General features: G+C 44.8%; 1 protein-coding gene and 1 long non-coding RNA gene across 3 annotated transcripts in view; both read left to right on the top strand.

Annotated features, from left to right (window-relative positions):
* Positions 1-16,993, top strand: part of LOC132534665 (uncharacterized) — a 183,983-nt gene extending 166,990 nt beyond the window's left edge. For both annotated transcript variants that reach the window (XR_009546403.1, XR_009546404.1), the window contains one exon: positions 15,931-16,993. This is a non-coding gene — a long non-coding RNA (uncharacterized LOC132534665). The remainder of the gene's footprint in view (positions 1-15,930) is intronic.
* Positions 16,994-17,110: 117 nt separating this feature from the next.
* Positions 17,111-24,213, top strand: part of SLC7A11 (solute carrier family 7 member 11) — an 82,438-nt gene continuing 75,335 nt past the window's right edge. Inside the window, exons 1-2 of the mRNA XM_007523751.3 lie at positions 17,111-18,785; positions 23,323-23,449. Of these exons, the coding sequence (XP_007523813.1) occupies positions 18,503-18,785; positions 23,323-23,449 (410 nt within the window). The 5' untranslated portion in view covers positions 17,111-18,502. The remainder of the gene's footprint in view (positions 18,786-23,322; positions 23,450-24,213) is intronic.

A 24,213-nucleotide genomic window follows, 5' to 3' on the forward strand; every position in this document is an offset into this window, starting at 1 on the left:
CCTTGCGCTTCACGCCTCATGCGCTTAACCCCCTGCGCTACCGCCTGACTCCCATGAAGACAGTTTTTAACGAGCAAGGTAAAGCAGTTTGCTAATTAGGCACATTATTTTTCTTCAAAAAACCTGTCATGGGGTAAACATTCGGAATATGTATTAGAAGCTACTAAATGAAAAACAGGACATTAACATGAGTCCCCAGCTACCATTATCCTTTGAGACGGTTGCAAGTCATTTATGGGGTACGTTCAAGTCAACATGATGGCGTTTTCCTGCATGCTGAAGCTGAAGATGTTTGCACCAACTGTTAAAGATAATGAGCTGAATGGAAGGGCTTGTTCCGGAAGTGGAATAGCTGAATTCTGTTACTTTTCAGAAAGCCAACAACAAACATGAACGAAAGATGGTTGTCGCTGCTGTGAGTCTAGGCTGATGATGCCCAGGGCCCACTGGCAGCAATGCAGTGCTGGCACCAAGAGCGGCCAGCAGACTCGCACACCAGTGTCTCTAAATGTGTTCTCTCTCTGTTCTGCTTTTTCCTCAGCAGAGCTGCTGTGTTGACCCAGAGGGTGTCTTCCCACCGCCACCACCCCCCTCTTCCTTTCCTCTCAGTGCTGTCTGTATTTGTTTAAGATGCTCCCCGCCAGTTGTTGAATCTCTTGCCTAGTCAACTTTATGGATGAGTTCTGCTTTGGACTCAACCTGAGACTGGCTTAAACATGCTGATTGCTCTTGGTCCCTTTGCTGCACTCACAGGAGTGACAGCAGCCTGGAGAGGGGTTTCTGCTTCTACAAAGCTCCAAATTGGGGATTTGTGCAGATTATAACAAACATCAAAAGAAAGTGCATGTCTTTAGTGGATACTAAAGACAGGGTACTATACTTCAAATACTAATTTGTCTCCAAACATTCAAGAGAAGAATATGATTTTTAACTTCAAGACTCTGAAAAACAATGTCAGATTTGCCCCAGCCGAGCAGAGTGCTGAGAAGCTAGACTTTGGGGAGAGGCCAGTGGGTCCACTTTACCCTCTCGTGGGATTTACATGGGAAGCTCCTTATACTCCCCAAGATCCTAAATATTTTTAATTTAATTTAATTTGATTATTATTGAACAGGGACAGAGAGAAATTGAAATGGGAGGGGAAGGTAGAGAGGGAGAGAGACAGAGAGACACCTGCTCCCCTGCTGCACCACTCATGAAACTTTCCCCTTGCAGGGGCTTGAACCAGGGACTGAACCCGGGTCTCTGTGCATTGTAGTGTGTGTGCTTAACCAAGCACACCACCGTCTGGCCCTGTTCCTGAGATTCTATTTCTGTATCTGTAAAACAGTCTATGCCATCTGGAGCTTGTGTGAACATTGATGATTAGCGCTGAGGAGAAGTGGGAATAAAAAAAAAAAAAAACACGTTCCAATTACAAGGACAAGTGTGCAGCTTTTCTCACTAGGGGAGAGAACCCTGATAGACTTATCTTGCTCTTGAGGTAACATACATGATCCAGATGCAGATAACAATGACAGCAGTGAGCCTCCGCTGACAGCACGTTCCTCACAGTGACGCAAAGTAGAGCAGGACATGTGGTCAGGGGGCTGGGGAGAGTCGGAGGGGGGTGACTGTCCTTTCTTCCAGTGGAAAGGAAAAGGCTGGAATGAAGCCGGGCCATTGCAGCTGCCAGGATGTGGCTCAGCATTAGAGCCTGTACTCCCTGTGTCCCTAGGTTCAAGTCTCAACACTTACATACACGCGCGCACACACATACATACACACACACACACACACACACACACACACACACAATATTCATCTTAATATAAAAAATATTCATCTTACTATCTCTTGTGTCATTGCTTTAGGAAAAGGGCATGAATCAATGGCAAGAGACATATTCCTGATCTCTTAGAGCTTAGATGTTGGTGGGAGAGACATTCAACAAGCAGCATTCATGGTTGACTTCTGTAGCAGAAAAGGGTCAGTGCTTTGGAGAAGAGTCAAGTAGTGGGAATGGAGAGGCAGCGTGTGTGGGGGAAGGTGTTAGTGTATCTAGGTTGGTGAGAGACTGTCTTCTTGCTCCAGACTGCAAAGGATGAGGAAGGGCAAAAAAGACTCCGGGGCCCCTTTGTCCTTTTCTACTTCCTCCTTAACAACTCCAGTCTCTGGTTCTTCTCACTTTGGATGACTTGTAGCCACTAAGGCATATTTTGAGCATTTGTGAGGACTCCTTGTCACGTGATTCTTTGGTAAGTTTGTCTGAGGGCTTGGGGCCTTTGCTCGCTGCTGGCATGGGACAGAGTCTTGAGCTTTGCCTCCACTGACATGTCTCCCCAGACCTTTTAGTATCATTTTCTTTTTATTTATTTATTTATTCCCTTTTGCTGCCCTTGTTGTTTTATCGTTGTAGTTATTATCAATGTCATTGTTGTTGGATAGGACAGAGAGAAATGGAGAGAGGAGGGGAAGACAGAGAAGAGGAGAGAAAGATAGACACCTGCAGACCCGCTTTACCGCCTGTGAAGCGACTCCTCTGCAGATGGGGAGCCGGGGGCTCAAACCAGGATCCTTTCGCTGGTCCTTGCGTTTGGCGCCACCTGCGCTTAACCTGCTGCGCTACTGCCCAACTCCCAGTATCATTTTCAATACCCACATCTGTTCCCAAATCCATATTTCAAATACTCAGCTAAAATACAATTTGAGAAATGAAGTTTTTCTTTTCTTTTCTTTAATATTTATTTATTTATTCCCTTGTTTTATTGTTGTAGTTATTATTGTTGTTGTTTTTGATGTCATTGTTGTTGGATAGGACAGAGAGAAATGGGGAGAGGAGGGGAAGACAGAGAGGAGGAGAGAAAGAGACACCTGCAGATCTGCTTCACTGCCTGTGAGGTGACTCCCCTGCAGGTGGGGAGCCGGGGACTGGAACGAGGATCCTTAAGCCGGTCCTTGTGCTTTGTGCCACGTGTGCTTCACCTGCTGCACTACTGCCCGACTCCCTTTTCTTTTCTTTTCTTTTTAAAGCAGTGTTGGAGAAAACAGAGAAGACAAAGATACATGTCTTATGATTTTAAAATCATTACTTAATAGTGAATTAGCCTAATCCTGTGGCTAACTCCGTCACTTGAACGTCCAGGTCACTTTCACGCTCTAAGTCAGGCAGTGCTGTGTGCATGAGGTCATTGGTAAGGACCTGTCAGCTGCTTTTGACAGATGGTAAAGACCCAAGTTGAGTGAGTATGTTTGTTTGCTCAAGGTTCTGGGTGGGGAATTTCCAGACCCTCAGTTCCTAAGAGTTACAGGGCGCCACGGGGCTCACAGCGATGGAGTCAGGGTAGAGGTTTTGTATAGAAGGAGAGAAAGTGTGGGGAAACTGAGGCACACAGTGATAGACAAGGCTTTTGGAGGTGACCAGGAACTTGCTCAGACCTGACTGTGGGGACATGAGGCCAGGGTTTCCTAAGTGGACTTTCTACCACCTGGGTGAGGGACATTTCAAGGTCACCATCTGTCCCCAATAGCATACAGAGTTAAAATAGAAAGAGAATTGCCGTGCAGTCACAGAGATGCCAATGAAAGAATGACAGGTTGTCAGGGCTTTGCAGCCGGCCAGGAAAATCAGTCAGATTGCTGTAACTGTTCTAAACGCAAACTGGCTGCAAGTCTAGGAGAAAAAGCAAGGGGTGGGCGGGGGCAGGTGGGCAGGTAAGCATACATGCTACTAAGCGCAAGGAACCAGGTTTGAGCCCCCAGCTCCTCAGCTGTGTGTGTGTGGGGGCGCTTCACAAGCAGTGAAGCAGGTCTGCGAGTGTCTTTCTTTCTCTCTCCCTCTCTATCCCCCCCTCCCCTCTCAATTTTTCTCTTCCCTGTCCAGTAAAAAGGGGAAAAAATGGCCACCAGGAACAGTGGATTCATAGTGCAGGCATGGAGCCCCAGCAATAACCCTGGGAGCAAAAAAAAAAAAAAAAAAAAGGAAATAAAGAAAAAAGAAGAAAAGAAAAAGAAAGAAAAAACGGGGTGGGGGTTGAATGCTTCTGCACAAAAAACTGACAAAACAAGGAAACAAAAGTACTTCTACATTTATGCCTCAGTGCTTTTTTCCTTAAAAACACCTCCTTGAGGTCTAAGGTTCTGTCAGTCATTGACACTATGAGTCTCTCAATAAAATAACTTTACAAAAGGGATCTGTGTGCAGCTGGGGAGCTCACACAACTAAGCTGTATGTCACCTTGATAGGTACAGTCTGAGCCTTCTTCCATAGGCCTGCGGAGTGCCAAGACTAGAAAGGTACCATTAGTCCAATCTCCCTACCATCCTTATCAAGAAATCGAAACCTCAAAAATGTGGCCTGATAACTAGTTTTGACAAAGACGTTGATTGTGGCAGGTGGTCATTGAACTGGAAAGTCTACCTTCAGGTTTGACATTTGGGGGAAGAAAAGGCCTCTTTCTCCAGGGGAACCCTCACTTTCAGTGTGAAGTTTGGAAATCTAGGTTGCCTTCATCTAAATTGCCGTGTTTGACTAGGTGAGCCCCAACCCCAGCAGAACTACACAGACATGCTCTGTCCGAGTCAGCTGCACAGATCCAACTTTTTCCTGTGAAGAACAAGGGCTAAGTCACCACTTTCTTTCCTTTTTTTTTTTTTTTCCTTCACTTCCTTTTTCTTTCGAAAAGAAAAAGACATATTCATGACACCTTTTATTTTTCTGAACATGATGTGTATTTTTGGCTAGCTCTGGTCTAGTTTGCCTTCCGTTCCCAGTCCTGCCCACTAGATGCTGAGTTCTAGCAGTGCCTGATGGGGCAGAATGCGAGGTTACTATCTTGCTGGTTGACTAGGGTATCTGGGGAGCAGAGTGATTGGGTCACACTTCTAAATTTTGCACAGTTGTCCTTAGAGAGGTTGCTTGGGAGGTGCTTATTTATACTCTTCCCAGCATTTTAACCTCTCTCTCTCTCTACACACACACTTTCTTGGCTTTCGAGGTCTGAAACGGCATCTAGTTTTCTGCAAACATTTGTTTATAATTGAAACCATAATATTCTCTCTGATTTTTCTTCACATTGTGTTATGCCATTTATTAGATGCTTGGTTGCTCTCTTAGACACTTCTCCTTCTTCTTCTAGCGTTTGCCCTTCTTCCGTAGCCAGTCAACAGCGTCAGGTTGAGCCTGATGTCAAGTTTCGAGACCTCCTTTGAATCTGGAGAGGTGGCAGTCATTGACTACGTGGGTCATGGTCTGTCTGGAGCTGCAGGGGCGGTTCGGGTCGTCTCTGGCTCCCCAGCGATGGAACATAGCAGCACACCGGCCATGGCCTGTTCGATAGCGATTGAGGAGGGCCTGATCATAACGTGCTAGGTCAGAGCCGGGTTGACGCTTGCAGGGGTCTGTGATGAGGTGTTTGTTCTTTACCTCAGCTAACTGCCAACTCTGTTTCCAAGAGTCTGGAACAGAGAAGTTCAGTGTAGGCGTAGGGGACCAGATTGGGTGACGAGACGTCAAGCGTTGAACAGGGTGGGCAAAGATATCCGCGTATATTGGCAGGTCCGGTCGAGCGTAGACGTGGGAAATGAACTTAGATGATGCCGCATCCCGACAAATATCTGGCGGGGCGATGTTGCTAAGAACTGGCAGCCATGGAACCGGGGTGGAACGGATGGTTCCAGAAATGATCCTCATGGAGGAATATAATTTGGAATCGACCAAGTGGACGTGGGGGCTACGGAACCATCCTGGGGCACAGTATTCTGCAGTGGAGTAGCATAATGCCAGAGAGGATGATCGCAGTGTGGACACTGATAAACACACACACAGGTCATGTTGCATTATTAGTGAGAGAATTTCTTTACAATTATTTCAAGGACTATTCCTATAAGGTCAAGACTTTTAAACGTGGCTACTACAATCTATTTCACCTATCAGCCTTCTTTCCTGGAGACTGGTCTGCTCTGTCTGCTGTTTCCTCATCTTTAACTTTGATTCTTTTACATTTGTGTTTTCAAAACTGCAGCATGGAAGAAAAAACAAAGAAGGAGAATGTGTTGGTTAAAGAACTGTGAAGGAACTGTGTTGGGTGAAGCAAATACATTTCTTGATCCAAGCATTGTTACTGAGCGCTGGTTTTTGCAGATGGTGACCCTGTTCCATAAGGTCAGAACAGACTCAACTCGGCACGAGGCTAAGGCCAACTGATTTTCTAGATTGTCCTCAATGGCAAAGCAGGAAGAACTCCAAGTTTCTCTAAACAGCCCACAAATGAAGGAGAATAAGAAAGGAGGTGCAGGAGGGTAGACAAGGCCGCCCCACGTGGTGCCAGGGTCCCAGACCCAAATCTTGCACGTGGCCAGGCATACACTCGATTTGGTGAGCTGTCTTCTGACTACGTTAACTATTACTATGGTTATTCATCACAAAATCTTCCTATCTGACCTACTGCCTAGCGATTGGTCACTATTCACCAGGCCTTAATGAAGGAAGGGGCAAAGGGGTGACCAGCTGCTCAGGAGGCAGGTCTGGGATAAAATCCATGATTCATGTTGACTCTCCCACATGACTTTGTCTCCTGACAGCTATATACCACCAGGCTGTCATGAGTTTTCATAGCATTTCTATACCTTCAAAGATTGTCCAAGTGGGAAAAAAATACTTAGTAAATTCCATTCAAATACTAACAGAAAGATATGCAAAATAGCCAATTAAAAAAAAAAGTTAACCATATATTTTGGTCACAGTGTACTTAGAGTGATTTGTGACCTGTTGGATTGAGGGAACCATTTTGTAGGAATAGTTCTTGGCAAATACCAAGCCTGAATTTTACATGGAGGTCCTCCTGTAACTCTTCCCTGAATTTAACTGGGTTAGAGTTTAGAGTTGGCTACTTACTCTTTTCAACATTGGGGTTGCAAGCACACAGTCTCATCACTCCTGGCCAACATTTTCATTTCAGAGATTTAGTTTTTGAAAGACAGAGACAGACATACAGGATCAGGCAGTGACATACTCGGTTGACCACATACACACAGTACCATGTGCAAGAATCCAGGTTCGAGCCCCTGCTCCCACCTTCAAGGGGGATGCCACAAGCAGTGAAGCAGCTCTAAATCTGTCTGTCTTTCTCTCTCTCCCCCTACATCTCCACTTCTCTCTCAATTTCTCTCTGTCTTATTCAATAAAATAGAAGGAAAAAAAAGGAGGCAGGGAGGAGGAATGGCCAGTAGGATTGGTGATTCCATCATGTAGGTACAGAGCCCCAGTGGTAACCCTGGTGGCAGTAAAGACAAAAAAGCACAGAGAGAGAGAGAGAGAGAGAGGGAGAGGGAGAGGGAGAGGGAGAGGGAGAGGGAGAGGGAGAGGGAGAGGGAGACCGTAGCTCCCGAGCGTCTCTCAGACCTCAAACCCAGGGTATGCACACGGTAGGGAATGAGTTCTATCATGTGAGTGGCCCACAGTGCCTTACCTGACTTGCCTTTTCTTTTCTTTTTTTTTTTTATTTATTCCCTTTTGTTGCCCTTGTTACTTTATTGTTGTAGTTATTATTGTTGTTGTTATTGATGTCGTCATTGTTGGATAGGACAGAGAAATGGAGATAGGAGGGGAAGACAGAGAGGGGGAGAGAAAGATATAGACACCTGCAGACCTGCTTCACCGCCTGTGAAGCAACTCCCCTACAAGTGGGGAGCTGGGGGCTTGAACCAGGATCCTTACGCTGGTCCTTGCGCCTCGTGCCAATTGTGCTTATCACGCTGCACTACCGCCCGACTCCCTGACTTGCTTTTTCTAATAGATAAAATTTGGTGAAATCTATTTCCGTGATAGGTTAAGGATGCCCAGCCACCCTTGTCTCCTGTGCGATGCTTTTATTTGTAACCATACTCTGGCAAATTCCTTTCAAAAGTCCTCTCCCAGTACAAAGTGTGAAGAACAAAGGATTACAGCGAGTGCTGACACTTACCATATTGTGGCTATATTGTCAGTGGTGCTAAAGGCTGAAGCCCGTTCTGAGATAACCAGATTGCCTGCTTCTCACAAGAAGGAGGCGTGGAAATCATTTGAGACTTGCCTGCCAGTCGAAGATGGTGACTCAGCCCCCTGACTGAGACCAAGGGGGCTTTCTATTGCTTGACTTTGGGAAATGGAAATACCCCAAGCACCATGGAATTTTAGTTGTACATATGACCCTTGTTTACATTCACAGCTTTAGTTTTTAATCTTTCATTGATTCTGAACATTTTTTCTCAAGTTCATACATTTCAAAAACATCACAGTGCAAAACAAACAAACAAACAAAAAATCAAAGATTTTTAATTGCTTTACCCAAAGTGTGTGGAAATTAGTTTATTTAGGTTTAATATACCCTTCACCATCTGCTACACAGAAGTACTTTCTGACATTTCCTTAGTGACTGATAGAAGTGTATATTACAGGAGGCCAAGTCCCTCCTCCCCAGGTCTCTCTCCTGTCACCATTTAGGTAGAGGTGGCTAAAGCGATCACAGAAAAGATTGGACACATCTTAAGAGGCCAAGGATTCTCTTTCTGCCATGTGCTGTGACTCCATCCAAGAGGTGACACCCCAGGCTGCACCCCTCAGTCATTCTGCTAGCAGTGTGACACTTGTTAGCTTCTCAGGGAAACACAGGTGTGTCTGTTTCTCACTGTCATGTTTGTGGCAATTGCTGCCATGTACCTTTGTGCCTTCTTCTTCAGCACTTTCTCCGCAGTTCCTTGTTATAACTATGGTTATCACCATTAAAACAAGCATTCATTCACAGTAGGTAAACATCAAATAGCATTTTAGATTTCATTCTTTTTTGATAGGAAAGGGAGATTGAGAGAGGAAGGGGAGATAGAGAGGGAGAGGTCAAGGGAAGAGGTACTACCTTGAACTTTGGGCCTTTGATCATAGGATCATGGGATCACGGGATCATAATCACGTTTTGATCATGTTTTGGCTCAACCAGGTATGCCACTGCCCAGACCCTAAGTAGCATTTTAAAGAGTAGAAAGTGACAGGTTTGCTCATACTCTGACCCTATGCTAATTCTCCATGGGAAATTTTATGCAATATTATTTCACACACACACACACACACACACACACACACACACACACACACACACCCTTTTGAATTTAGTATTATACATTTTATTTTAAAAGTCTATCTCAATTAATGTTATGAAATTTTTAAAATATTTATTTATTTATTCCCTTTTGTTGACCTTGTTGTTTTATTGTTGTAGTCAGTATTGATATCATCGTTGTTGGCTAGGACAAAGAGAAATGGAGAGAGGAGGAGAAGACAGAGAGGGGGAGAGAAAGACAGACACCTGCAGACCTGCTTCACCGCCTGTGAAGCAACTCCCCTACAAGTGGGGAGTTGGGGGCTCGAACCAGGATCCTCACGCCAGTCCTTGTGCTTGGTGCCACATGCGCTTAACCTGCTGCGCTACCACCCGACTCCCAACGTTATGAAATTTTATGCTTATGATCTAGGAGGTGGCACAGTGGATAAAGCAATAGATCATTGAGCATGAGATCCTTAATTCAGTATCTGGCATAACAAGCACCAGAGTGATACTCTGACTCTCTTGTTTCTCCTTCAGAGTTAATTGCTGGGGGTTCGGTGACTGTGCTAGGAATCCACTGCTCCTGGCAGACATTCCCTTTTTTCTTTTCTTTTTTTTTTTTACCATTTTATTCAATAAGACAGAGATAAACTTTGAAGGAGAGAGACAGGCACATGCAGATCTGCTTTGACACTGATGAAGTGACCCCCCTGTAGGACCCTTGTTGGGTGCTTGTTCTTACTACTGTGTGTGCTGATCTGGGAGCACCACTGCCCAGCCCCCATACTCTGGATCTCTGTCTCTCATTAATAAAGAATTTTTTTCTTCATTTACTTGTTTTAAGATCTATTGTGTCACATTGAGAATATCTGTTATTGCCCCCTTTTCTGTGGTCCATAGGCTTGTATGGTGTTTTCCATTATTTCACTTTGAATCTGTGTTTGTCTTGTTGAGTTAGGTGGGATTCCTGAAGACAACATTTGGTTGTATTTTCTGCTCTATCTTCCAAAGTCACTCTGTGACTTTTAGTAGGTGAATTCAGGCCATTGGCATTTAGAGATATTATTGAATGGAGATATTTAATGACATTATTCTAAAATTTTAGAGTGGGGAGTCGGGCTGTAGCGCAGCGGGTTAAGCTCAGGTGGCGCAAAGCACAAGGACCGGCATAAAGATCCCGGTTTGAACCCCGGCTCCCCACCTGCAGGGGAGTTGCTTCACAGGCGGTGAAGCAGGTCTGCAGGTGTCTATCTTTCTCTCCCCCTCTCTGTCTTCCCCTCCTCTCTCCGTTTCTCTCTGTCCTATCCAACAACGATGACAACAACAATAATAACTACAACAATAAAACAACAAGGGCAACAAAAGGGAATAAATAAATAAAATAAAATATTTTTTAAAAAAAGAAAATAAATTAAAAAAATTTAGAGTGTTCTGATATATGGCATGTTTATGATAATGTGATTGTTTATAAGAGACATTTCAGAACTTTTTTGCAGGTCAGGCTTGGTGATAGATGATTCCTTCAACTGTTGCTTGTCTGAGAAGGTTTTTATGCCTCCATCTACTTTGAATGACAGTCTATCAGGATACAGTAGTCTTGGTTGAAAACCTTTCTCATTGAGCACTCGATAGCTATCTTGCCATTCTCTTCTGGCCTGTAGTGTTTGTGTGGAGAAATCTGCTGCTAATCTTATGGATTTTCCTCTGTAGGTGACTCTTTGTTTTTCTCTTGCAGTGTTCAAGTTCCTTTCTTTATCCTTATTCCTTTTCATTCTAAATAGGATGTGTCTTGGTATCTTCAAGTCTGGGTTAATGCTGTTTGGGACCCTCTGAGCTTCTTGAAACTATGTCTTTTATGTTGTCTAGACTAAAGAAGTTTTCAGCAATTATGTCCTGTAGAATGCTTTCTTCCCCTCCTTCTCCTTCTTCCTCTGGCAAGCCAATAACGTGTATATTACTTCTTTTGAAATCATCCCATATGTCTCTGTTGTTGTTTTCACTCTCTTAATCTCTTTTTGAGATCTCTTACTTCTTTATTAGTTTTCTCTAATTCATCCACAGTCTTGCTAGTTCTGTTGTCTGCCTCACTTATCCTATTACGTTTCCCCTTTGTTGTTTTCTGTAGCTCAACTATTTTGTTACCCTGTTCTGATACTGCATTAGCTTGTTCAGCTAGTTGTGTTCTTAGCTCAGCTATTTCAGCTTTTAGCTCATGATTACCTCGAGATAGTTAATGTTTTCTCTCAGAATCTCATTTGTTGTTTCCCCATCTCTGATATTACTTTCGAACTCTTTCCTCAGTCCTGTGACTAATACTTCAGTGTTTTGATCTTGTCCACATTCTTATGTGCTTCTGCCTTTGTGGGAGATTTATCTGGGCTTTTGTCCTGGTTCATTTCTCCAGTGTTTCTTCTTGGCTTAACCATTGTATATGGTGTGTTTTTGAGGTCCTCTCTCAGTACTTTCAATCCACTAATCACACTTGCCTGGATTGACTTGTGTCTAAGTAAGGGACTTAAAAAGTTCACAGTTATGGAAATTAATAGTCTTTCATGTCTCAGTCTGTAAGGTGAATCATGGTGGCTGTTAAACCCTCTTTTGTTCTATACCTTCCCTGTAGGCTAATAGAGCCTGCAGGCTTTTTAACTATATGTAGATTTTTTTAAGCTTAATTACTCACTCCTAACCTAGAGATAAAACAGGGTGGGGGAGAGATAGCACAGTGCTTATGCAAAGAGACTCCCCATGCCCCAAGGGTCCAAAGCCCCAGGCCCAATTTGGCTTCTCAGACAATAGCCAGAGGCAAGATGGGCAGCAGTCCTTGGCCCTGTGAGTTTCTAAACAAATACTATTTGCACTCCTTGGGTTCTGAGGCAATTTATTCAATGTGTCTCCAAATTCATTAAAACAATGTGGAAAGGCTGCCACTACACAGCCCCACTTTCAGACCACTGGGAGTGTATGTCTTCTCCTGAGTTGCCTTATCAGGTCTCTGCCCCTATGTCAGCACAGGGCCTCCCTGCTGCTGCTCCAGCCTCCAAAGGACAGTAGAAATGGAGACTCACTCATGCATTTGGTGAGCCCTAGAAGATTCACTCCTTCTGTCTCAGCCTATTTGTTGATATAACTCAGACCAGAGGTGGTGCCTCAACTGGCAGACTGCTGGGCTTTTACCATTTGCTCCTGAGTGTATTTGGGCTTTCAGCCCCAGGAATCTCTCCTTGGGCCCCTCTCTGTCCAGGAGCCATATATGTTTGCACTCGCTTGTGACTTGGTAGGTTCCCAAAGTATTCCATATCTTGTCTTGTTGTGTTCTCAGGTGATCTGAATGCAGCTGCTGCTACTCCGTAGCCCCACCTCCTGAAGTCTTATTTATTCACTTATGTATCTCCCTCTAGGTTTATTGCTTGAGCTCAGTGCCTGCACTACATATACACTGCTTCTATGGTAAGTTATTTTTGGGTAGGACAGAGATAAATTGAGAGGGGTGGTGAAGATAGAGAGGGAGAGAGAAAGACACCTACAGACTTGCTTCATCACTTGTGAAGAGACCCCCTGCAGGTAGAGAACCCAGGGCTTGAACCGGGGTCCTTTGCAGGTCCTTGTGCTTCCTACTATGTGCACTTGGCTCCAAGAAATACATTTATTTTTTTTTCAAAAATAAGAAATGATATGTTTTGAATATCTGATTATCATTCTATTGTATATTTGGGAAATTATTTAGGCATTTCGTTTTTTTTCTTTCTTTCATTCCTCCCACCCAACACTGCTTAGCTCTGGCTTATGGTGGTTCAGGGGATTGAACCTATGACTTTAGAGCCTCAGGCATGAGAGTCTCTTTGCATTATGCTATCTCTCCCACCCTTAGGCATTTCAATTTTAATCAACACTGATCCTGTTTGAAAATGTTTGCTATAGCAGACTGTACTATGATAGTAATAGCTTGCTATGTTTAACTGATTCTCTTTACTCAACCGGTTGTGGCATGTGGAATTTATATGCTCTGCATTCTTATCATTGCTGTTATTGTCAGTCTTTCTTACGTGAGTCTCTGGGAGAGTGGAAATTAAGATCCCATTCTGGCTGTAGTTTTAATTGCTCTAATTACTCAGACTGTTCAAATCTTTCCTGGATGTTCCTGTTATTTGATGAGATGTTCAGATTCCTTGTCAATTTCCTTCTGGGTCGTCTTTTTCTTGTAGGTTTATAAGAATCTATTTTTTACTCTAGATATTGCATCTTTGCTAGTAATGTACACTTCTTCATTCTCAAGTTATAGCTTATAGTTTATTAGTGGTGTCTTTCATGCACAGAATTCCTGGTTTTGTTGTACTCTAATATATCTTTCTTTGATTTTTTTTTTCTTTTCTCACTTAAGAGAGCGTTCTGCCATGTTTAGGGAAACCCAGGGCCTCAGACATGCAAGTCTGTCACTGTACCACTGACCAACCTCCTCTTTCCTTGTTTCTTCTGGGGGAGAGTTATATCACAGATAATAACTTGAATTTCTTTAGTTTGGTTTTCACTTGTGGATTATTCTGTCCTTTTTTGTATTTTACTACAGTTTTCCACCAGTGTCAGCTCTTATTTTTGTCTTCCTGTTGACTAACAACCACTGCCAGATACCCGCGACCTCTGCCTCTCGCATGCTTCAGGACACTTCCATTTGCCACACTTCTTACGTGGGACAAAACTCAGGATGCAGCGTCGTGAGCTCTATCTCGCCCACCGGCCGGCCGGCACGTCTCCTCTAGTTGACGCTCTTCACACATTGGAGATTGTTGCTACTTTCCTTATGCTGCACAGCATGTTGCCTGGCCAGGTGTTTTGTGTTCTCTCTCTCTTTTTTTTTTTTTTTGCATTATTTACATTTGAAAGAAATATTTTTCTTTTGTTCTAGGACGAACTCCTGTGAGAGACAGCTTTCCCAGCACGGCATTTGCTTGACTGTGTAAGAAGGTTGAACCCTGGTATTATGTGGGAACACCATGGGAGGTGCCAGGGAAGCTTCATGGGTGGTGGGGCAGTGCTATGGTCTCTCCACTAGCCTTTCCCTTGCTGTCTTTCCCACTCTCATACTAATTTTCTTTTAAACAAGAGAAAATAAAATAGATCCATAAAACAGCTAGCTCAGTGATATCCTGTATACAAGTAGCCTTTAGTCCTTCCTTCCTTCCTTCCTTCCTTCCTTCCTTTCCTTTCCTTTCTTCCTCCCTGCCTCCCTACCTCCCTGCCTCCCTGCCTCCCTGCCTCCCTGCCTCCCTGCCTCCCTGCCTCCCTGCCTTCCTTCTATCCCACCTTTCTCTCTTTCTCCCTCTTTCTTCTTTCCCCCAATGTACTTTTCAGCTCTGGTTTATAGGGGTGCCTAAGATTGACTCTGAAACCCTGAAGCCTCAGGCATGAAAGTTTTTGCATTAGGAATCTGAATTGTGCTGCCTTCCACACCCTGGTTTCGCATTTAAAAATAAAGTGCTGGGAAGGGGAGAGGGAGAGAAAGTCAAGGAGTTTTCTCCTTCTGTTCTTTGCATCCAAGGACTCTTATTGCTATAGTTTATATCTGCTTCAGAATGACCCACATTTCTCTGAAAGACAAGTTTCGTTCATATGTACACTATAAAGGGAAAAAAAAAAAAACTTCTCTTAAGACTTTGTGAAAACCATGATGGCTATCTTGGTTAGGTAGAGGGAGCACAGAGCTGTGGTGGTGGGTATGTTATTGACCTATATCCCTGTAATCTTATGATCTTGCAAACCATTATCAAATCACTAATAAAAACAAACAAACAAAAGTAACACAAAGAAGCCGGTTGAAGTGAAGTTGAGGAAAGCATAGTGGCAGTCTTCTGCTGAATCACTCTCCAGTTTAGAGTCATAAACGCGCACCATGAGTCTGAGCTGTACTGTAAGGCTGATTTTCGTAAGCACCTTGCAGTAGCTGGGAACAGGTAAAAGTGATACGAACAGCAGAGTTACTAAGATGCCTTTTGCATTCTGGGTTTTGAATCCCCGTGGGTATTTTACTCTTATAGCACATTGAAGTTTGGATCAGTCGCATGCATTTCACGTGCTAGTAACCAAGTGTCTGGTGTATACCTGGTACTAGAAGCTTTTGGGGCATGCTGTTCACATTGAGGCCCACCACCTTTGTGGAATGTGTGAGAGTGTGTGTGTGTGTGTGTGTGTGTGTGTGTGTGTGTGTGTGTGTGTGTGTGTGTGTGTGTGTGAAGTATCAACAGCATACCCAGCAAGGATCCCAGAAAGGCCTTCACTTTCCAGAGCTAACAAGGGTCTCTTAGGCCTCCATGATAAGGAACATCTAGGCCTTTCTCACCTCTTAATTTCTTCTTCTACTTCAGAAGCACTTTTACTTCAAGAGCTACACTAGGGTCACATCTCTACAGCTTCTCAAAGACAAGAAAAGAGAACTCAAATTCTGGGTGGAAATACCTCACTTGCGCCACATTCCTTTGCCCTGTGGTCAGGACCAGATTATTTGGGGTGAGGTCACTGCATACCTGTTTCTCTAGTGGGGGCAGGGGGTAACGATTACCTGATGGAGATCACTACCACTGCAAAGCACCTTGTTTTCTCCCGTGACTTGCCTTCAGGAGCTGAGGCTGCTCACTGTGCACAGCAGGCATGAACTACATATTTGGCAACAGCCTCTGAGAGTCTCTGAATTTGGCAGGACTGCTAAAAACAAGACATCTCAGAGGAAAGATACAGATCACTTGCTCTTGTTTAAGACTCATCTTTGTGATACACATGTATCTGTACCTGAAGACCATTCCTATTCTTAGTTCACCAGCTTGGGGACAGTGGTTGGAAGGTTTTGTGAGCCTCTTGTTCCTCTCATCTGCATTTTTTTTTGCAGGTTTCTTGGTGACAGGAAAAGCAAGGCAGTCTCCTTGCTGACTGCAGCTTTGTTGGATTTTGGAGGAAGACCCTCTTTTATGTGACAGGTCCTGTGTCTGGTTGTTAACCTTCAGTGACTTTTATATATACGGCAAAGGACAAGAATGCACCTGAGTGTTGAAAGGACTTTTGTTTTCTGTTTGGGTGGGATCTTATTCTCATTTCATGAGTTCTGTTGTTTACCCCAAATTGAAGTGTGACACGGTGTGAGGTGGAGATGGAAAAATTCTTCCCTGGGAATCACAGTGTCTCATTTTCTCACTCCTAGTTCCCTAGAACTAACCTGTTCCCCTTTTTGGGAAGAAGCGAAGGTCTCTCTGCTCTCCACGATGTCCACTAATCAGGAGAATTACCTGTGTGGAAGGATGTTTCAGAGTATAGTCTTCCACTAACTTCTTAGTTTTAGAATTCTCAGCAAGACTGAAAAGAAAACTGTTATTTTTACTTCTTGAAAGACACTATCTGGCAAAAAAAAAAAAAATTGCATGACAAAAACTTTGGCTTTATGTATCCAAATTCAAATCTCAGAGGGTCTAGGTAAATAGTATAAAAAGGAAATGAGATAGTCTCCATTGATGTGGTATTATTTTCTCAAGAACCAACCTAACAGAGAACAGTCCCCAGCTTTTCTGTGGTACTTTTCTAGTGGGACTTCCCCACCCCCAGTCCTCACACACGAGGGGTGTGTGTGTGTGTGTGTGTGTGTGTGTGTGTGTGTGTGTGTTGTTTTGTTCATAAGTTCAGAAGCAGAGTTAATGCCGTTTGTCAATGTAGCTTCAGGGATATGTTAATGTCCCACCCTCCTAGAATTCAAAACCAGTCATCACCACATCCAAATGAGATACCTAGGATTTCTTTTCTTTTGGTGTTTGCTTTATGAACACTGAAGCAGTAAAGTTCTCTGGGTCTGAAAATGTTCTGTGTCACTTTTCACTGTATTGCTCATATGTAAAATGTAAAAAAAAACAAAACACACACAAAAAAAACCAAAAAGCACGGGGTAAAAGTAAGCCCTTGGTTCTGACAGCAGAACTGAGGTTGCTGTGGGGGGGGGGGGCAGTGCTCTGAGGAGGAGGGATATTGGCACTCTGCTGGTGTGTGTGGTGTGGCCACCTAGAATTGAGGAAGTGTGAACTTGTACTTCTGAAGCATGTACAGTGTTGTAAATCGGTGTCACCCCAATTACACAGGTGAAAAAAAAACATTGTTCTGGTTTCAGTCAATATTTTAATCTTAGCTTTTTTCCAATTCATTTTGAATTTATAACCATAATTTAAAAATAGTCCAGATACTGTAGGAAGCATCACACAACATCCTCTTTCCCTTTCAAGCTTTAGCCCTCTGCATATTTGTATTTCAGTATAATCATTGCCTTATTTTGAGATTAGATTTTCTGTTATAATTCAATGGAATAGTATGCACACAAAGAATTCGTACTGTCACTTAATTTGGGAGATAATGTCATGCTGATGAGAATCAGAAAAATGACTATTTTGTGGAGTCACTGTGATTTTTCAGTTTGTCACATCTGGATGGTGATTGTTAAATGCCGGTTTCTTCTGAGTTGTAAGGAGGGATTTTTATCTTTGAATGTTGAGTAAGGCTCACAATTGTTGCGTGACAGCATCTATACAGTGTAGACTTGTTCAGCTTTGTAAACATTAGATTTGACGGTGTTACTAGGAAACCAAAAGTAAAAAAAACAAATTCTGCACATACATGCAGGAAACAGAATGCCCGAATCTAAAGTTAGTTGTTACGCGGCCCGCACAACAACAGACTTGGGTTTCATTGTCCTGTTATCAAGACACTTGGGTGGAAGGTGCTTATATCCAGCTAAAGAAAAGAGCCAGGACGTTTCCTGTTTCATTTCTTCTTTACTTTTTTTTCTGCGTGCCGAGCCTTTGTCCCATGCTAGGAGTTGCCTGGACTCTCTGAGAAGGTCTGTTCTGAGTTTGCTCCTTGTGGATTGGCTAAGATCCCGCCTAAGTGTGTGTGCTTTGTTCTCTGAAAAGCTTGGGGGCAATTGAGCAACATGCCTCTACTGGAGAGAGAGAGAGAGAGAGAGAGAGAGAGAGAGAGGGAGAGAGAGAAATTCGCTGAGTAATGCCGGAGCCTTCTCATGTGGCTGATGCAAACCTGGGGAGTTTGCATCATCACTTAGCTGGAGTAAGTCGGTGTGACAGGCAGGAGCTTAAATACCAGCCCAGGAGGAAGCTGCCTGGACCGGAATGCTAGGGTAACTGGGTAACTGCCCAGCAGAGAGTAGCAGGCGGCAGCGGCAGCAGCTAGAGGGAGGTGGAGCAGGGGCACGGTGCACACACAGGTGTGCCGGCAGAGCACCCAGGGAGCCCGGCATGGGAACACACAGCTCCAAGGTCCTGCCCGGAGCACAGTGGCCCTGAGAGGCAGTCTGAGAGCCGCCAGGCAGGGAGCAGCTGGTCCCAACTCCAGACACCAAAGTTGCCTCAAGTGTTGCCTTTGCTTGGGTCTCCTGGTTCCTGTCTCCTTTCCCTCCGCCTGTCACCACCATGGTCAGAAGGCCCGTGATGGCCGCCCTGTCCAACAGGGGGTACCTGCAGGGCCCTCCCCACGGGAGGCTACCCGCTGAGGGCAGCCGCAGCCCCGAGCCCCTGGGCCAGGAGAAAGTGGTCCTGAAGAAGAAGATCACCCTGCTCAGGGGTATCTCCATCATCATCGGCACCATCATCGGTGCGGGTATCTTCATCTCGCCCAAGGGCGTGCTCCAGAACACGGGCAGTGTGGGCATGTCCCTGACCGTCTGGACGGCCTGCGGGGTCCTGTCACTGTTCGGTGAGTGTAGCTGCTTCTGGGGGCGGGGGTGTCTGGAGCTGGGGACTGCTCTGGTAGAGCCCAGGGTGAGGTGTGAGGAGGGCAGAGGGCAGCCCCGTAGATTCCAAGTCTGGGCTGTGTCTGCCCAGTGCCCACACACTATGCCCACTGCCGGCTGGCAGGGTTGCCCGGGCCCTCTAATGCCTCCTGTAGGCGAGGCTCTTTGCCTGAGTGAGGCAGAAGTGCGCAGCCTTCCCTGGGGCAATGAGAGGCGAGGCTCCCAGTCATGACAGCAGCGGTATATCTGAGCGCTCTCTGGATGTTCGGGGCACCCTGGCAGCTGGCACCCCAAATGGGACACCTGTGAGCTGACACAGGACCTGACCTATTTCCACGCAGAGCTGAGTGCTGAGCAGAAGTTTTACTGACTTTTAAAAAAGTGATTGTTGACAAAAGGAACTGATGGCAGCCTTTTTCCCTTTTTATTTATTTAATTTTTAATCAAAAGACTTGTCAGTTTCTAATCTTCTATCGAAAGTCCTGGACAGAGACATGAGGAGGGGGTGAGGGGACACATAACTCAGCCCCGCTCCCCAGCAAGCAGACAGCGAGGTCTGAGCACATTTCTGCATTTTGCAGCCTTTCATATTTCTCTCTCTTCCTCCAGCACCCATAAACTTGTGCAATGCAAGTTGTCAAACGAGCTGGGAGTTAGTTTGCTGCACTGGCTCAGGTCTGCTTGCTGCAATTCTAGTTCCTAGGGCTTCCCAGGGGCAGGAGCTGAGTCCCCCCAGGTGAGAGAGACTGTGTGCCATCTTTCCCCAGGGGCACTGAGAGCCAAGGTTCCCTGTCATGACCCCTGGAATCCCTCCTGAGTGAACCCCCACTGAACTGGGGGAAGAAGTGTGAGGACTATGTCATCTTTGCTTTTATTTCCCTTCAGACTTGGGTCTCTTCTACTGACTCAGCTCTTGAGAGTAAAAGAGTCAGAAATAAGTGACTTAAAAGCTGCCAGAGATTGTTGTAATGGTGATTAAAACTGGGGGTCCAGGTGGTGGTGCACCTGGTTAAGTGCTCATATTATAATGTAAAAGGATGCAGGTTCAAGCCTCTGGTCCCCACCTATAGGGGGAAAGCTTCACAAATGATGAAGCAGGGCTGCAGGTGTCTCTCTCTGTCTCTCTCTCCTCTCCTTCCCCCTCCCTTCTTAACTTCTGTCTCTAGCCAATAATAAATAAATAAATAAATAAATAAATAAATAATTTTTTCCCTCCAGGGTTATTGCTGGGCTCAGTGCCTGCACCATGAATCCACCGCTCCATTTTTCCCGCTTTTTGTTGCCCTTGTTGTTGTAGCCTCATTGTGGTTATTATTATTGCCATTGTTGATGTTGTTCGTTGTTGGATAGGACAGAGAGAAATGGAGAGCGGAGGGGAAGACAGAGAGGGGGAGAGAAAGACAGACACCTGCAGACCTGCTTCACCGCCTGTGAAGCGACTCCCCTGCAGGTGGGGAGCCGGGGGCTCGAACCGGGATCCTTGCGCTGGTCCCTGCACTTTGCACCACATGTGCTTAACTCACTGCGCCACCGCCTGACCCTCAATAAATATTCTTTTAAAAAAGGTGATTAAAACTGATGGATGTTGGCGCTTGGGAGATAGTTCACAGTCGAGTATGTGCCTTACCTTGTACAAGGCCCTCAGTTTGAGTCCCAGCACCACAAAAGATCACACTGTACTGGGGGAAGCTCCATGGATCGTGGAGCAGTGCTTTGGTCTTGGTCTCGGTCTCTCTCTCTCTGTCTCTCTGTCTCTCTCTCTCTCTTGCTGTATCTTCCACCTTCCACCTAGGAGCAAAGCCGCGTAGTCGCTGCTCTTCATCTCTTCACTGATTTCACTGAGCACAGTCACATCCGGGTGTGTCCACTTTGAAATCTGAAGGAAGCAATGCCATCATTTTCCACTTCAGAGTAGTATTTTCTTGAATATAGATCCCAGTCTATCTTTACCCACTTGCTCAGTGATGGGCAGTAAGTGGCTTCTGTAACTTGGCCATTGTGAAGGATGCATCCATGTATCATGTATGTACCCTTTTAACGACTAGTGTCATGCCCTCAAAGTGTAGTAACTTGCAAAAAGCAACCCAACTATCAAAGACGCTGCGAGAGTTCTGGCAGTTATGGGCCACGTGTATGGGAAACGCTAACTCTAAAATGATAGGATTGCAAAACAGTGTCAAGTCACCAATGATAAAATAAGCGAAAGCGCCTGGCTCTGGGTCCTGCTCAGACAACCCCACCTGTTCTTAGGCTCTGTAATGGTCTAATGCACTGTGTTGTGCTTTGCTGCTTTGTTTGTTGCCACCAAGGTAATTACTTGAGCTCGGTGCCTACACGGAGCTTCCACCACTCCTAAAAAGTCTTTTGCTTTTGTTTGTTTTTCAATTAGAGAGAGAAAGATACAGGTAGGAAAAGTAGTGAAAGAAAGAGAAAGACAGAATGAGAGACACCTGCAGCACTGCTCCATCACTCATGAAACTTTTGCCTTGTAGACCTCTGGCATGATAACAGGTGTGCTCTGTGGGGGAGCTACCACCTGGTCCCAGAAGTAAGTATTTTACATAAAACTTGTTTTAAAATCCTTATTGCAGGGAAATCTATAGCAGGACTCATTTGAGGCGTGTAGAATCATTTTGCAGCTTGAGTATATGTTCTTGCATATGTGTTTGTAGACAAAGAGAAAGTGAGTATGGATCTTCCTAAATGACCTTCAGCCTTTAATCTCCAAGACATGAGGATAAGTCAGGATCTGAGAGGGAAAAGCATAGTGAGGTCCTGGTCTCCCACACTGACTTCATGTAGGGCCCACTCTCTGCTTCAGAGTTTGCACAGTCAAAGGTCCATCTGGTACAATGGAATGGGTGGCCTGGGCACTGGACCCGCCACAGTCACACTGACTCCAGCCACCAAAATGAGCTCCTTCCTAAGCTTGTCTCCAGTCACTGTGGCTTAGCAAACGTTGGGGAGATTCCCCGAGGTTGCATCTGGGTTAGTATTTTTTGCTAGCTAGTTGCAGGAACTGTGCCCCTCCATCCGCAGACTTATCTCTGTTTACCTGGAGCTCTTTGACAGGAAGCAAAATGAAGAAAAAGGAAACTGATATTTCTTCTAAGAACTCTCTGTGTAGGAATAAAGAATCTAGATATTTGGTTTCCAAATTGGTAAGGGTCAGTATGTGTGTTTGTACATAAAAAAAAGAAGGAAGAAGAAGGACTCTGAACACCCCCCCAAAACTGGGTGAAATAGTTAAGTTGCTTGGGATCTTTAAATATAACTGTGATTGTTCCATTGTTACATGACTCAGCTGCTACCTAGGATGGCCATCCTGGAGTTTTAAGAGAGCATGTACAGGTCTAGGTAGTGGTTCTGTGGCATCTATCTGGAGATCACTTTTCCAATAACATTTTATTTCAGAGTTGTTTCTTATTTTTCTGCATCTACCAAAGCAGTGACGGAAGTCCAACAGAAAGAGAATCCTGACCAGTTCCACTGAGTTCTAAGTTGGCAGGTAGTGTCTCTCAGCCTTAGATATCAATCTGTACACTCGTTAGCTTGGAATCACTTATGCAGATATTCAAGTAATTGATTTTTGAAATCCTCTGTTGGAGAGTCTGGCTTCCCTTGAGTAGAGTGAGTATATCTGGGGTACTATCTTAGAGCCCACTTTGAGTTTTATAGCTTTTAAATTACATATTTTCCCCAGGTGGTCTTGGAGGACTTTAGTTTTCCAAAGAACGAATAAACCTTATTTTCTCCAGATGGCCTAGGAATATGCATTAAAGAGACCCTCAACACCTCTTTTGTGGAGGTGTGAAATCGTAGCCCTATGACAGAAAGTCCTGAAAACATTTCCTCCAGAAAAATAAATCACTAGTAAAACTTAAATAAAAGGATTCTCAACACAGTGAGTTTAGGGTAATCCCCTGTCGTGGTGTGTGGACCCGCCCTTCTGAAAATGTGTCTGTGTGACCAATATGTGTTCTCTCTTTTCCCCTTGCTCCCTACTTGGGATTCAAAATTCCTGGGAAGATTATATCATCTTCAAAAGAGTGTTTCTTACTATTTCAAGTAGATTTATGTGGGGGCCAAGCGGTGCCTCACCTGGTGAAGTGCATACACTACAGTGCACAAGGACCTGGGTTCAAGCCCCTGGTCCCCACTTGCAAGGGGAAAGCTCCAGGGGGTGGTGAAGCAGGACTGCAGGGGTCTCTCTCTGTTCCTGTCTCTCTCCCTCTCTATCTCTCTCTCCCCTCTCAATTTCTCTCTGTCTCTGTCCAATAATAAATAAATAACCAAGTGGAATTATGTGACTGGGTACAATGAACTAGATCCATAATGAAGGAAGGTACACGGCGTCTCTGGCAGCTCTCAGCAGTGAGATGAACTTCAGACCAAATGAAATAGTCACGCCGCAGAGCGTACGGTCACTGCAGTATCAGTGTTACCTGGACGAATTGGTAGATTTTAACCTCGTCCCTCTTTATTGTAACTGTTTTGCAGGAGCCTTAGCCTATGCTGAATTGGGAACAAGTATAAAGAAATCTGGAGGTCACTACACATACATCCTGGAAGTGTTTGGCCCATTACCAGCTTTTGTACGAGTCTGGGTAGAACTGCTCATAATACGGTAAGAACACACACACACACACACACACACACACACACACACACACACATACACATTCAACACACACACTCACACACACACACACACACATTAAGGAAAAGAAGGCCTATTTCTTTCTTTAAATCACTGGGGGTGATTTTAGCTCATTAGAAATACCTGTGTCATGTGACTATGTATGTGGTTTAGGGTAGATATTAGGGTAGATATTGTTTATGTATCTGGTTTCAGGTAGATATTTCGAATGAGCTTGGGGCTTTGCGCTCACACATACCACCACGGAGCAGTCTTCCCAAGTGGACTTTCCTTTTCTCTTTTCATTCTTGATTTTGGAAAGAAGGAGAGGAGAGAGATCAAGAAGAGCCAGAGGGAGCAATACCACAGTCCTGCTCCACCATTCAGGGAGCTCCCTCTGTCCTGTGCATGGTGCTCCCAGATGGTATCAGGCCCGAGACCCAGCATCTTGTGCGGAGTCCGGTGTGCTCTCTACCAGGTGAACCATTAGCACTCTGAGTAACGTGTGCACTCAGCAGGTGTGCCGCTGCCCAGCCCCTGAGCAGCACTTCTGATGCCATTTGCCACTGCCCGTAGTCTTGCAGCCATGCCGGTCTCTAAGCATCTCATTTTCTTTCATCTCCTATTTTTCTCTGTGATGTTTCTGGGAAAGAGATTGAAAGCAGATGAAACATCACATCTCACCTTGACAGCCCACATTCTGACTGCCCAGAGAAGGGGAAGTGCTCTGCTAGCAGCTGGTGTAGATCATG

Source organism: Erinaceus europaeus, chromosome 19, assembly GCF_950295315.1.
Source record: "Erinaceus europaeus chromosome 19, mEriEur2.1, whole genome shotgun sequence".
NCBI classification, from domain to species: domain Eukaryota; kingdom Metazoa; phylum Chordata; class Mammalia; order Eulipotyphla; family Erinaceidae; genus Erinaceus; species Erinaceus europaeus.